We start from the raw sequence: 13,957 nt of genomic DNA on the forward strand, positions 1-13,957 counted from the left end.
AAACGATCCTGTCGTTTTTCATTGAATATGATTTATTGGTGTCATTAATTTCTGAGTGGGAGGTCACCCTTTCGCCATCTCAGATTGGCATCCACCTCTACAGCCGTGCCTGACTAGTGTCTCTGTCAACAGTACGAAGACCTATCATATTTCATACTTGTTGACAAAGAGTACGTCAACAGCAAGGCAGTGAATTTGAAAATGATGTTGATGATGATGTGTGAAAATGATGATGTTCATGTTTTCGGGCTCACCGCATTGTTCTCCAACAACCAAAAGCCGTTATCAGATTTATCCGATCTTGAGGCCATTTTCAAAAGACTCAGAAACTGTTTTCAGTTAGAAAAAGTCTGAAAAAAGTAGTGAGAACCAAAGGCCAAAACAGAGATTTCTGTGGATGCTCATTCTCTTTGATACCTTGGATACACATACTGTATTTACAATAAAACAGTCCTAACTAAAGGTTCACTCACTGCTTGAGTTTAGAATATCTTGTCACAGAAAGTTAATTTATGCTTTGTCTTCTGAGATCTAAAATAGTTTGGGGTATTCTTCTCTTCTTTTTAATGTGGACGTTAAGCTAATCCCAAATGGTTCTAGTGTATTAATAGAAGAAAAACATTTTGATACACCCAGTATTTTTCTAGTATTTATGTCAGCAATGCCTATAATCTCCAGAACTCACTGTGAACTGCATTCACAGACGATAAACAACTTCAACGTGCCACCAGTTGTGCTGGCATGCTTAAGTAAATATCACAAATGTACCACAAACCAAAAAGCATTCTGGAAAGAGGAAAAGAATGTGTTCCACGAACCCAAGATCATGAAACTCAGTCAACACAAACAGTGGATACAAAACCAGATGTCTGGAAATTTTGAATGTGATTCAGTGTTTAATATTAAATTTGTGAATGGTGCTCAGAAACTTGGACAAGACTTCATGGTCTTTTCTAATTTCTAAGGTTGTAGTTTAAACCAGCTGTGTGTAGCAGTATAAATTGTAGCACATGACTGAGTTCATTTCAATTTTCTACAAACTTTTGCCTTTAAGGTGGTGGTTTGTCAACTGTCAGGCTAACATAACTTCTTTCATGCACCCTCTAATTTCAGAGTTGTATTAATTGCCGTTGATGGGTCGCATTCAATCAAAATTACCGGTAAACAATTAGACTTTTACTGCTGGGACATCAGACTCTGGAGGCCGGACTGGATCTCTTTGTTTAAGGCAAACACAATGTTTGTCAGAGCTAATGGCATTTGCTATTGACTCTGTCTCCTCAGTCATTTGCACGCTGATGATACTGCAGCTGCGTACGACCAACGGTTTGAATGGAACCAGAACACTTACCCTGTTGTCCAGTTGTATGTACGCTGATTTAGATGTCGAAAGTCTTCAGGAGCTCAGCAACTCAATGGGTCTAAAGTATCGCAAGAACAGCACTTAGGCTTTTACTAAAAACTGCGGTTCATATTGTAAAGATTTATTTACTTAAAAAACCAGTTGCAGACTAAAATTATCTGCATGGCAAGTATAAGAGATTTGAGACAAATGAGTTCTCTTTGGGCAATGGCTGAGTCAAGCAATTATTTTTCCTCTTTGTTTTATCTGTAGATTGCTTTTCAGATTTAGCAAACATTTGGTTTATAAACATGAGCCAAAACCCAGCATATTTGCATACTTGAGAAGCTGGAGGGGCCAACTTGCTTGATAAATAACTATGAGAATATGTGCAAGTGTGAGTTTTTGAAATAATGAAATACATTAAATTTTCCTTCACAGCTGAAACTTTAATGTTTATGGAAGTTTATGCGCTTTCTGTGTATTGAGTGCAGTGGCAGACTGAAACAGTTAAAAACCCTTTTCAAGCCTGTGGGGCAGTCACATTTTGTCCACTGGGGGGCACCCTAGAGGGCAATATATCATGTTCTTTTTTAAATTTATTTGCAATGTGTTTATCCTTCAGCTCTAAGAAATACATTTACATTTTCTAAAACATTTGCAAAGCCATGTTTTAAATATATTTCAAATGCTTGGCTATTTCCATTTTTGTTTGCTGGCTAGCTTGTCAGCTCTTCTTCCTTGCTTTACTCAATACAATGCTACTTTTTTTTTTTTTTTACTGGTTACTGCCACCACCTGATGATCGGTGGAATAGCACTTCTAGTTCGGAACTCAAAATGGTGTCTTAAAGTAGTTCTGGCGCGAGTAGATTTTTAGTCAGAGATTTGTGTGTAACTGTGTTTACAAGGAGGGAGCAATATGCAATGAACTGCTGACTGACCACACTGGTTCAGTGTCACTTTGGAAGGGGTATAAAGCTCTTGTCATTCATCTAAGGTAAATGCAGCGCAAAAAAAGGACTGTAATATTGTATTGTATATTGTATATTTTTAAGCAAAATCTCACAAGGATAACAACACACACACACACACACACACACACAGGGACATCCCTCAAAGAGTGAAGTTTTCTCTGCACAAATAGGAATGCTTTGCTCCCCCCATCACACACACACACACTTCACTCCCTCCCTCCCCACCATCCAGCACACACTCTGGTCAGCGTGCTGCTGTGTGTCGATGTGTAACAACTTCTCTCTGTCTCTGTCTTGTTTCTCCTTTCTCTCTGGCTGTGAGGGATCCCTGCCACTCATTTGGGTGATGGTGAACAAGTAAGTTCATTTCATTACAGATTTCCGCATGCACTATGTATCCCATGTGGACATTGGCTGTTTCAGTGTGATTACTTAGTCTTTTTGTGTTGACCTTTCTGGCTTTGTTTCAAAGTAGCCTACTTTTTGTGGCTGTTTTTTTTTTCTTCTGCCTCTCTGTTTCCTCTTTGCAGGCTCATTTCTCCTTTAATGATCTCTAACATGACCCTCTACTGCCTCCTTTATTTGTTCCCATCCTCAGCACGTACCGCTCCGTGTCTCACTCCTGAGACTACATGTAGCCTAATGTGGATACACATGTGTTAACACTGAGGGCTTCAGGTAAAGTGCAGTAGATCTGTCTGAGGCGTGAGTACTGAAATTAGCATGGGGATAGTACAGAGAGGAGAAAGGGGGAAAGGCTCCCAGCTCTGGATTGATAGACTCAGTCTTGGTTCTAAAATTGCCTGAATGACTGTTAATTTTTGCCTCAATATTCAAGAGAGGGCAACAGGCCTTTTGTCGAGCAAGAACCGCATCTTGCAGTGATTGTAACCTCGGGCGATGTTTAAAATTCCTCTTTTCAAATAAGAGTGTTACTGACAAATTGAGTATTCTTTTCTTTCTCATTAAATAATTGCTGCAACAAGGCCTCTGCTCCTTGTAATTGATCACATGGCTAATAGGATCATGGTCACAGATCTTTAGTTGATTCACCCTTTTTTTTTAAATTATATTTTTATGGAAAGTGAGGTATCAGCCATTACTGGAAAATAATGGTCACGTGTCTGCCCTCACAGTAATCTTTACAAATATGCTTTGGTCTGTAATAGAGAATAAATTTTATGAGATCCTTCTCCAAGAGAGCAGCCTAAATTAGCTGCAGTGGATTACTCATTAAAATATTAAGACAGTCAGTCACCTAAGAGTTTCATATTCTCAGGCAGTCTGAGTTGGCATGATAATATTAGTTCGACCAGCCATACAAAAGCAGAATAGCCACTCAGAGACGCATTTAGTAATGAATGTAAGAATATGATGGCCTCACAAGCGGAAAACAAACTACTCATCATACTGAGATAATAAAATGCAAACCTATGAGTTGTGCTCTGCAACCAAGCATTAAAATTATTTGCACCCAAACATCATAGTTGGAATATTTTTTTTTCAATTACAAACACATTCTCAAGGGATGGACAGTATTATATAACAATGTTCATTCCAATTAAACCCAATACAACAATCTACCTGTGCGATCCTGACTCTGGTGCAGTATTTCATCTTGTAACCTATCAGCTAAACACTCAAAACTGTGTACAATCGATGAATGCAAAAATTCATTCAGGACTGTGGGAACAGTCTTTGTCTTTTCCAGAGCTTTGAAACAAATGTCATGGTTTTCCTCACTGGATGGAGATGGCTGAGTTGAACATGGGCCATGTGTTAACAGATTGTAGAACAGCACTGTATGCAGGTTGGAGATCATACCCTCTGTTTAAAGATGGTCTTTGAACATGGTTGAATATGTGAAGAAATGCAAGACTTAGACTTGTCTGTAGTTTTTGGTGTGACTGTAACAGTGGATGGTGGATCATAAAAAACAGTGTCAAATATTCCTCTAGATGGATCTATAAATACAAACATCTCTTCCATGTTAAAATGATTTGTTGCCTCCTAATAATTTAAATATAACTATTGTCTATTTAAATAGTTTTTTACTCAGAACTTTGTTTATACACCTTATGTTAGTCTTGTCATAATATTACTTAAAACTGCATTCATCTGTTTTGGCCACTTGGGGGCAGAATTCAAGATATACAAGCTAAATTTTCTCATAGGGCTTTACAATCTGTACAGTTCTCTATTTTTAGGCTCTTATTGTGGCCTTATAAAGTTGATATCACATACATATAAGCAAATTATTACAACATTAACATTCATTTGGAATTATGGCCATATGATTAATATTAATCTATTATTCGTTATCCTTTTTGCTCTGTTTTGGTCTCCGCCGACTCCTGTGCAAAATATAATTCTCTCTAGCTGTTCCACTATATTCACCAGCTTTGCTGTTTGGTGCTGTGCAGGTAGATAGGAAAATTCCTCATGTTATCAGGAATGGTTGGTGAGATAATCATTTTTAAAATAATATTTTAGTCTTGTCTAATGAAAGAGAGATTTCTGTCAGGGGATATGTGGGGTAAGTCTTGATAATTTAGCATTTTAATAGAGTGCAGAAGGTGTGCATTTAGTTATACACCCAAGTTGTGTCATTTTCCATAAAGCAAAAGAGTTTGTGATAAGAGCACAGAGGGGGGACAGAGATGAGAGAGGGGAGATAGGAAGAGACAGATCAGTGCAGCTGTGTGCCTCTTTAGGATTCCTGCTCTCTACCTCCTCTAGCCGGGGCCAAACCGGCATCATTAGGTTTGGCAAATTACCCGAATGGCCATTGTGGTGCAGCCATGGCACGTTAGTGTGTCTTTTTAACTGTGGCTAAACTCAGTCTATTCACTTGTAAAAGAGAGCAGCCATTGGCAGATAGTTGGCAGGTTGCACAGAGAGGCCATTCACCCCGGTAGGAAGGAGCTGAGAACACAGCCTCGGAAATGGTCCTCGCTGAATATTTTGATGGAGAGACTTTGGATGCCCTCTTAGTGTCCATTTGCTCCAACTAACAAATCTCCATGAACTGACTCCATTTGGTAATTAATATTATTACTTTTTTTTTTTTTTTTACTACTCAGTTACTGTCAAGTAGCTGCTGCTTTAACAGTCAAAGAGAATTTTTGCTTTTAGAGTTTTGCTTCTGGTTGCAGCCGTTGTTTTGTGAGCCCTTTTGATTGAGGAGGAATTTGGAGTTTGGAATCCCAGATTTCGCAGTGTAGGGAGGTGGTGGGCGGTGGGGAGGTTCAGTGTTTCCTTTTTAATCATATTTGGATGGAGTCCAAGAACAAGAGAGTTCAGACAAGAGGCTGATATACTGGGGTCAGATGCTAGACTCCCTCCTTTTATTTTTGATGCCATGGAGGAACAAATTACGACACTTCTGAATGAAGAAATAATTACTTGTAATTAATTTCCCTGTCATATATCACCTGATTAAAGAGGATTTGGCTGAATGTTAATGAACTCAATTTGTAGTGCTGTTAAGCATTTTCAAGGTCTTTGCCCATCTTTTGTGGTGAGATCATGACATATAATATCCCTGTAATAGCTGTTTTGTAAGAAAATGACTGACAGGGATTTACTCATCCTGACAGACAAAGAAATAGCACCTTCACCGTGTCAGTATGGTTGCCATGTTGGTGTATTGAAGCTTCTTAAGCTTAGTGTTCGCATGGTCTCAAAAGAGCTTCATCCATGCCATATTCTTTACTCCACCGAATCATCTCATTCATATATAAGCAGTGGGTTGAAGGTTTCCAAGTGACACACACCATGGGAGGGCCATCCCTTTGGCTTCTCAAAAGGCTGAAATGTTCTCCTGCTACAGTTTGTCTGAGAACAAAGCGGAGAGTGCTTGAATAGAAAGTTCTTGAAATAAAGTAGGGGAGCTCCCAAACATACTCAAGTTCCGTGTTGCTTTAAAGGATGCTTTAAAGTCTTAAGATTCCTTGTTTTTTAAGGTTGTTACGGGGGTGACTGATGAGGAGGTAATGCACAGATGCATTAGCTTGAACCACGCCTGGATTCAGCAGCATTCCCAATAAATTGGCTTGAATTCTGTTCTTTGAATGCAGTGTCAGATGAGTAACTGCCAGCAGCTTGCAGAGAAAAAAAAAAACAACCATTAGAGTCTTTTCTTTCCTCCCAACAACAAAGTCAAATAACTGTCTCAATACTGTCTCCTGGAAGATAAATGGAGACTTTGACAACAACCTCAGCAGTGCGTTAACTTTTACAACTCCTAGTTATGTTGATAATACGTAGCTCTGCTAACATTGGTAGGTTAAGCGGTTCTGATAAAGTATGTTGATAGCATAAAGGTGCAGAATGTTTTGGTTACATTCGTTGTTCATCGCTGCAATGCATGGTGTGTATTCTTAAAGTCTTACAAATGTGCTGAGTGCATTTCATTCCTCATGAAACACCCTAAAACCTGATTTTTAAAGTATTTTAAATCCTGTATTTTTGTTTATGTATTTTCGCCTGTATATTTTGTTTATAAGCAGTCTTCTTCTTCCTTGTCTTTGTTGGCACATTGCAATATGTAGAAGTTACCACTTCCTCAGTGGGAACAATGCGAGTGAGCAAGCAAGCAATAGAGCATCAGATTATTTCAGTTTTTTTCCCCAATTAAGATGTCCTAAGCTGCCTGTTGCTGTATGTCCAGCATATTTGAAAAACTGCTTGACCTGGTTTTATTTTTGCAGCATTTTTTGAACTTACCCGGTCTCCAGCCTATTCAAAACCTGTACCCTCCAGTCGGTAGTCAGTATGCACAACAAGAATTTAATTTATGAGGCTGCAGTGTGGTACATCTTATTTGATCCACAGCTCTGTTTTTATGAGCTGAAAGTGGATGAGGTTTGAAAAGAAAACAGGCTGTTAGCAGTCAGAAGTTATAAGTCAGTAAACCGTCCACTAACCATAGAAACAAGGCTGGTAAAATGTTAGCTTAGTGTTACTTATAGGGAACCCCTGTTTTAAAGGGGTGTGGGCCATCCTGATGGATTATATAGTCTATGTAAAAGTCTGAATTGGAGCCTGACTAACAGTTATTAGCTGGCACTGGTTTGTCTTGTACATTGGCGTTAATTGCAGTAATTAACAAAAAATACCCAAATACATACATGCACATAGTTTGTCCACTTGAGAGTACTCACAAGTTTATGCTTCATCTGTAAAATGCGCACTCTGTAGAAGTCACATTAAAATAACATGTCTATATATGGACATAGGTTTGAAAGAAGTTTGAAGTTAGCTATGGGCTGTTAGTTTAAATCTCAGAAAGTGATGAATAACAGACTCTCTTCCATACTAGGGACACACTTTATTACTTGGAGGCCAATTGCTATCATTGCTTTGGGCGACACAATTCATTTTCTGTGTGAGATGGTTCTAGTTTCTGAAAGGTATTCTGGTATTATGAAAGTGTAGAGAAGCGTGGCGTTGACATCCTGAATCTCATTTGTGGGTCATGAAAGCTCTGATCCTCTCAAACAAGCCAATGTTCAATAGCAATGAATTCCTATAGATTTTTTTATTTTAAGAGTTTGAAAAAAATAACATGTCTGGATTAAAAGTTAAGAGCGAGTTGACGGCCTCCACGTGACATCCGAGTGAGCTTTTTGCTCTGAAAGAGGAATGAAACCGATTTGCCTGTTGTGAAAAACACAAGCATGCACCTGTCATATTTTGGTTTATTGATACAGTGAAGCCACTTCTTAAACTTAATGCTCAAACTCAGAGCAGCGAGAGGTTTGAAATCTTGGCAGTGTTCCTCTCCATGTGGAGGTCACATGCTTTTCCCTCCCACAGTCCAAACACATACAGGTCACATGAATTGGAGACTCTGTATTTCTAATCTCTTCACAGGTTGTTAAGGCTTTATGGTGTTTTTCCAACACAGGCAGCTTCATAAATGAATAGATGTTCTGACAGACTCATGGCTTCAGGAAAATAGGATTGAATGTTTGCCCGCCTTTATGCTCTACTTTACAGTCAAAGATGGTTCCCTCCCTAAATCTAAAATATCTCACATCAGACTGTTCACTTACTTTTTGCTTGTCGCTCCGCGTTGAGCATAGGCCACCAACAAAGGCTCTACAGACATCCAGTTCCAGGGCCAATTTCTCCAGCTGTCCACATGGAAGGCCCTTCATCTTCATGTCTGCCTCCAGGTCACGGTGCCAGGTGTTACTTGGTCTGCCTCTGTTCCTTTTCTCCTGTGGTATTCCAAATGAGGGCATATCTAGTTGTGCTTGTGTGACAAATTTATCTCCAGTGTCTGGAGAGGATTTCTTTCTTGACAGGCTGCTGTCTTGCTCATTGCCATAACTCAAGCTTGCTAGTAATAACTGTTCAGCTAATTCGCAGGATTCTTTGCAAAGTTGTATGATTGTTCTGACACAAGTGTTGGTAAGTGTCTGGTTGTTACAAAAAAAAGCTCAATCAACTGAAAATTCAGCAAATTTGCAAAACAATTGACAGCCGTTTATGAACCAAATATAGCAAATATTGACTAATTCTGTGATTCCTTTTGAGATGAGGTATCAAATAACAAGATTATTCTTTCTAGACAATCATTGGTCGTTTGTTCAGATTCTTTAAAAAGGAATCATATTTACATTAAGTGACCTCTTGTGGCCATTCTAGTAATGACCGTCCTCTTTCAGGAGCACAGGCTGCAGTACTGTGGTATTGAACTGCTACCAAACCTCTCAGGAAGATGGTTTAAGGGGATGGTTGTGCGTATACAACTTGTCTCACGGGTCTGATTTAACACTGCTTTTTTCATGTTAACTCTTACAAACTACCAGTGTTGGTTTCTTTTGACAGTCAATACAACCTTTCTCTGACCTCAACAAAGTAGTTTTAATTGACTAAACTTGGCAGATCGTTGTTCAGTGGTCGTTTGGAGGGTACTGACATACGGTCTTGGTCTTTGCTGCTGTTCCTCAATAGACAAATCTCAGAACACTCTGGACTCTCACTGGCCAGCCTTTGTAGGCAGAGGGGAGCATTGAAGCATAGCAAGCCAGTGGTGGAGGCTATGTTCCCGTCGCTTCATTAAGCAGCACTGTTAGACCCAGCAGGTTGAAAAACCTCTTGCTCCGCACGCATTTGGTCCTCCTGGCGAGCAGTGGACGGACACGCATTCATTGTCTCCAGAGCACATAGCAACTGCAATGAAACTTGTTTAAAGGTTGAAGGAAAGTGGGATTAGTATATATTTAGTATATATAAAATGTAAAATTTTATAATCTTCAACGGATTTCAGCTGGCAGCTCAACTGAAATTTCAGTTGCTCTTCGCCGTTTGGACTGACATTGACTGACATCGACTGTCAGCATCTCGTCAGCTTCTTCCAGAGTTTATATTCAAATTGACAATTCAGCTGCCAGTACAAAAACAAAATTCACTATGTGTAAAAAAGAAGAATGAAAGTCGATGCACTTTATTTCACATGTTCTTTTCCCTTGTCAGAACCTGGCAACAGCTACGTACAATGCAACACTAAACCATTAACACTACCACAGCATGCTAGTAGCGGTTAATGAATATCAAAGCACTAACCTCAAGCTGAGTTGTGGAGCTTCCCAACTGATGCTGACACTAAGCAAACCCAAAATTTCTTAAAAAAAATGCAGCTTTTTCTAGTTTATACTCAGCCTTACAATCAAAAGTGCTCTCTAAGATTTGTAAGGTTTTAAAATATTAAAAGTCATTAAAAATTGACATCTTTAACTTTATTAAGCAGACATATTGCAGTGTTTCCCTTCCCAGAGGGTGCTTAACTGTGAAATGTTGTGCTGTAACAGGAAGTGGTCCTACTTTTTTTTGACCTGGATGTCTGTATGTTAACAGGCGCACAGATGTGTAAAAAGGCCTAAATTTGTCATACCATGACCTCATTGTTGGAGTTTTTTGGCATCACTGAAGGAGCTTCTCAGATTGGTTTCTCTGCTTATTTAACATTGTGACCAAATATAAAAGAAATATGCAGGTAGAAGGAATTTAAAAAAAAAAAATCACATCACTGGCTGAAATACTACACATAAACAGTGAATTTTTGCTCTGTTGAAATGCAGCATTTTTATGCTCCCAGTTTCATTGTTTAGTGGTCTGTGATAAGATCTAGCTAGTCACGCATAGATTGGCACAGTGCTGGCACTACCAACTATTTTCATTTTCAATTAATCTGCCAGTTATTTTCATGATTAACTGATTAATTGTTTAGTCTATAAAATGCCCAAAAATACTCAAAAATAGTTTGTAACTAACTTTCTTATGAACGATAAACTGACCGTGGCAGCTCCAATTAGCGTGTTCTTGTAAATAAATGCTTTCGAGCCCACGCAGGTCCACAGGTGGTGATGACGCTGGTGCAAACACACAGCTTAAATCACATTTTACACGTTCTTGACACTCACTGTGTAAAAAAGGCCTTTGCAATAATTCCTGTGTCTATGGTTGTCATCATCAGCTCATCTCTGAGCAGATTTGATCCGCATAAATGGATTTTGATGTTTGCTTGACACAAAGACCCTTCATGTGGCTCGCAGCTCAAAGTTCACAGCCCCTGTTTGGCTCAGGGCCCAGGCTGGTCTCTGAATAGGACTCCTCAGTCATAAAGATCTCGGTTGATGGCACCCTTGGTTTGTGAGTTGGCATTAGAGAGATTGACGGCTCGGGCCCTTTTTAGGTGAATTACCCATGACCGAGTCCTGCTGACACAGAGGGCCTGGACAACCAGACAGGCAGATCCAGCAGATGGACTGCTGGGCCGGGGAGACCGGCAGAACTAATTTAGATGAATGAGGACAGGGAAGGATGTGCATGTGCAGAGTACAGTTTAACTGATATGGATGTTTCAAAGTCGAGCACAGATGTTTTGGCTGAAAAAGAATATATGACCTATATAAACATATAATATTTGAATTCTGGCTGTACCAGATTTTTAGATTGATCACATGACTGGTTTTTCTTAAGCTTTCTTTGGGAAATTTTCACCATTGTTGTTTGATTCTTGCTGGCCATGTGTTTAAAGATGCCTCCACATTTCCAACAGGTGTTTCCTGAGGACCTGATAGAAGACTGGATGTGGTTGTAACTATGGTTACGTCAGGGTGGGGGCTGTGGGCCCTCTCCCCCTGTGGCCTTGCGCTGGTCATCTGTTCGTCTGTGTGTCTGTCCCAGGAGCCTCGCGTCAAACCAGCAGACTGTAGTAGAAAGGAACATCCTGTCGTCTCCTACCAAGGTGAGGGCATCAGTAATCCGTCTGCTTCCCCATCAGTTAGACAGAATGGCTTTACCACTCATGAATCCACCCGACATCCATCTACAGAGAAGAAGGCAAAATGGTAAATTTAAGAATGTTCAGATTTACAGTACCACTCTTGTCTTAATGCTAAATTTGAAGCTAGAGCCTAGCTTAGCTTGGGCTAAGAAATGGTCAGTCACATGGCTAGCTGTTTCCCCCTGTTTCTGTTTTAATGCTAGGCTAACTTGCTGCTAACAGTAGTCTTTTATTTAACAGTTGTGAAAGTAGTATCTATCTTGTCAAAACTTCAAACTATCGCTTTAACTTCCATTAAACAAGAAACCAGGCAAAATGTTGCCCCAGAATGGCGCCATTGCGTTATGTTGTAATTCAGATTCTTCAAATTTAAAAAAGGTTGTTATGGCTAGTCTATTATCGAACAGAGTCAGTACATTTTGGGAAAATTTGTAGCTTCTATCTGCTAGATTTAATGAAATTAAAGTCTCTATGGCAGGTTATTTGAAGAAAGGTGTGTTATGGGCAAGATTTCATGATAAATAGGTGCGTTGTAGCAAGGAGCCTCAAGTCACTCACATCTTCACATTTTATCCCTACTTGGAATTCCTACTCTTCAGACAAATTTGGATTTTCTGGCTCCAGAAACTGACAGATATGTTGAAAGATCAAGATTAAAGCTCCAGGACAACCCTGCGGCATAGGAAAATAAAAAATGTCCACCCACCAAGCGCCGCTCTGTGACTAAATCCACATCCTTCATTCTGGCATCAGGTTGGAAGGCTCATGGGAGGTTGTGGAGCTGTCAGACTGTGGGATCAGGTGATTCACTGGAGAGAAATGTGACAGCAAATCAGTAAAAACATGACACCTTAACTGAGGCTGGAGCTGTGAGCCTGGTTCCATTTTGTTTGAGAGGGATTAGCACACAAACAATGGATCTTTCCTCCTTCTGCTGCTGCTTTTTTCATCCTTATTCTCCCTCTTTCTTATTTCTGCACTTTGTATTCTTCTTTCCTTCATATGATGGCTCGGTGCGACTTTTTTCTCCCATATGTCTCCTCATACTGTTGTTCTTTCTCTGTCCAGCATTGAGGCCGTGGGTGTCAGAGTTCTCCCAACCAGGAGTGAAGGATTTCTCCCATCTGTCCCTGGACCTGAGCAGAAACCAGCTCATTGTGGGAGCAAGGTGACAAATAACCACATCCAGTCAATGTGTACAAGTGCTGTAAAAGGAATGAATATAGTAAGGTTTAGCCAGAATGTATCAGGAGAGAAAAAACAAAAATAATGTCACCATGACACCAAGAGTAGATTCAAAACCATGTGCTTCTGCTGCTTTACCTCTAACACGAAGAATGTCTTTTATAGAAACTTCCTCTTCAGACTGAGTTTGAGCAACGCCTCGCTTATTCAGGTAACCTTAGCCGTTTTTTTTCCGTTCATTTGGTAGTCAAAGGTCACTCAATAGTTCATGTGCTATTTAAGTTCACACAAATGTCTAATAAGATAAAGTAATGAAGTGATTTTACATCCAAAATGTCAACGGTCAGTTTGTCGCATCATGATGTTTTTTGTCTATTTTTCAGTATGACACAGGAGCAGAAAGGGAAACCTGGATAGATTAACAATAAATACAGCATTAACACACAAAATGCAGTGTGTTAATTAGTGTATTCTCACCTAACTCTCAGTAACAATGCCAATAATTGTACTTCCCAAAATTTTTAACTGTTTCTTTAAACTTTACACAAGTTTTTTTGTTTTATCCTTTACATGTTGCATTAAGTTCAGGTACCAGGTACCTCTGCTGATGTACTGTAATGTAGTGTAAATTTGGTTGTAAACGAAGCCAGATTTTCTGAAGCAAAATAGTTTTTTGGGGTTTTTTTTCCACAGGCGACAGAATGGGCACCAGATGAAGACACCAAGCGCTCATGTCAGAGTAAAGGGAAGTCTGAGGTAGTGTGCTCATGGTGCAACTCCAGTTTTGTTCAATTTACTTACCCGAAACTGCTGCTCACATTTTATTAATGGCAGAAGATAGTCATGGCCAACAAAAACTGGGTTGCGGTGTGCTAATCCACAGGAGGAGTGTCAAAACTACATCCGTGTTTTACTCATAAATGGGAAGACCCTGTTCACGTGCGGGACCAATGCTTTCACCCCAGTCTGCATAACCAGACAGGTTGGTACAACAGTTTAAAATGCAAACAAAAAAAAAATATCCAAGGATGACAATTATAGAGAAAACAGAAACAGAGAAAAACCTGAAATCCTCACATTTGCATTTGAGATAAACAACAACAATAAATAACTTCATGAAATGATTATTTTTCTGATGATTACACAAGCGATT

At 39.5% G+C, this 13,957-nt stretch overlaps 1 protein-coding gene across 5 annotated transcripts in view; it reads left to right on the forward strand.

Moving 5' to 3' along the window:
* Positions 1-13,957, forward strand: part of LOC124055449 (semaphorin-5B-like) — a 33,404-nt gene that overhangs the window by 4,674 nt on the left and 14,773 nt on the right. For 3 of the 5 annotated variants that reach the window (XR_006842644.1, XM_046382319.1, XM_046382318.1), the window contains exons 3-7: positions 11,392-11,580; positions 12,688-12,787; positions 12,970-13,015; positions 13,498-13,560; positions 13,688-13,786. Coding sequence is in view for 4 of the 5 variants with exons in the window: in XM_046382319.1 (XP_046238275.1) it covers positions 11,436-11,580; positions 12,688-12,787; positions 12,970-13,015; positions 13,498-13,560; positions 13,688-13,786 (453 nt within the window). In the remaining variant the exon portion in view is untranslated. The other 2 variants (XM_046382320.1, XM_046382321.1) reach the window with 2 other exon arrangements.

The sequence above is a fragment of the Scatophagus argus genome, chromosome 24, assembly GCF_020382885.2.
Source record: "Scatophagus argus isolate fScaArg1 chromosome 24, fScaArg1.pri, whole genome shotgun sequence".
Lineage (NCBI taxonomy): Eukaryota > Metazoa > Chordata > Actinopteri > Scatophagidae > Scatophagus > Scatophagus argus.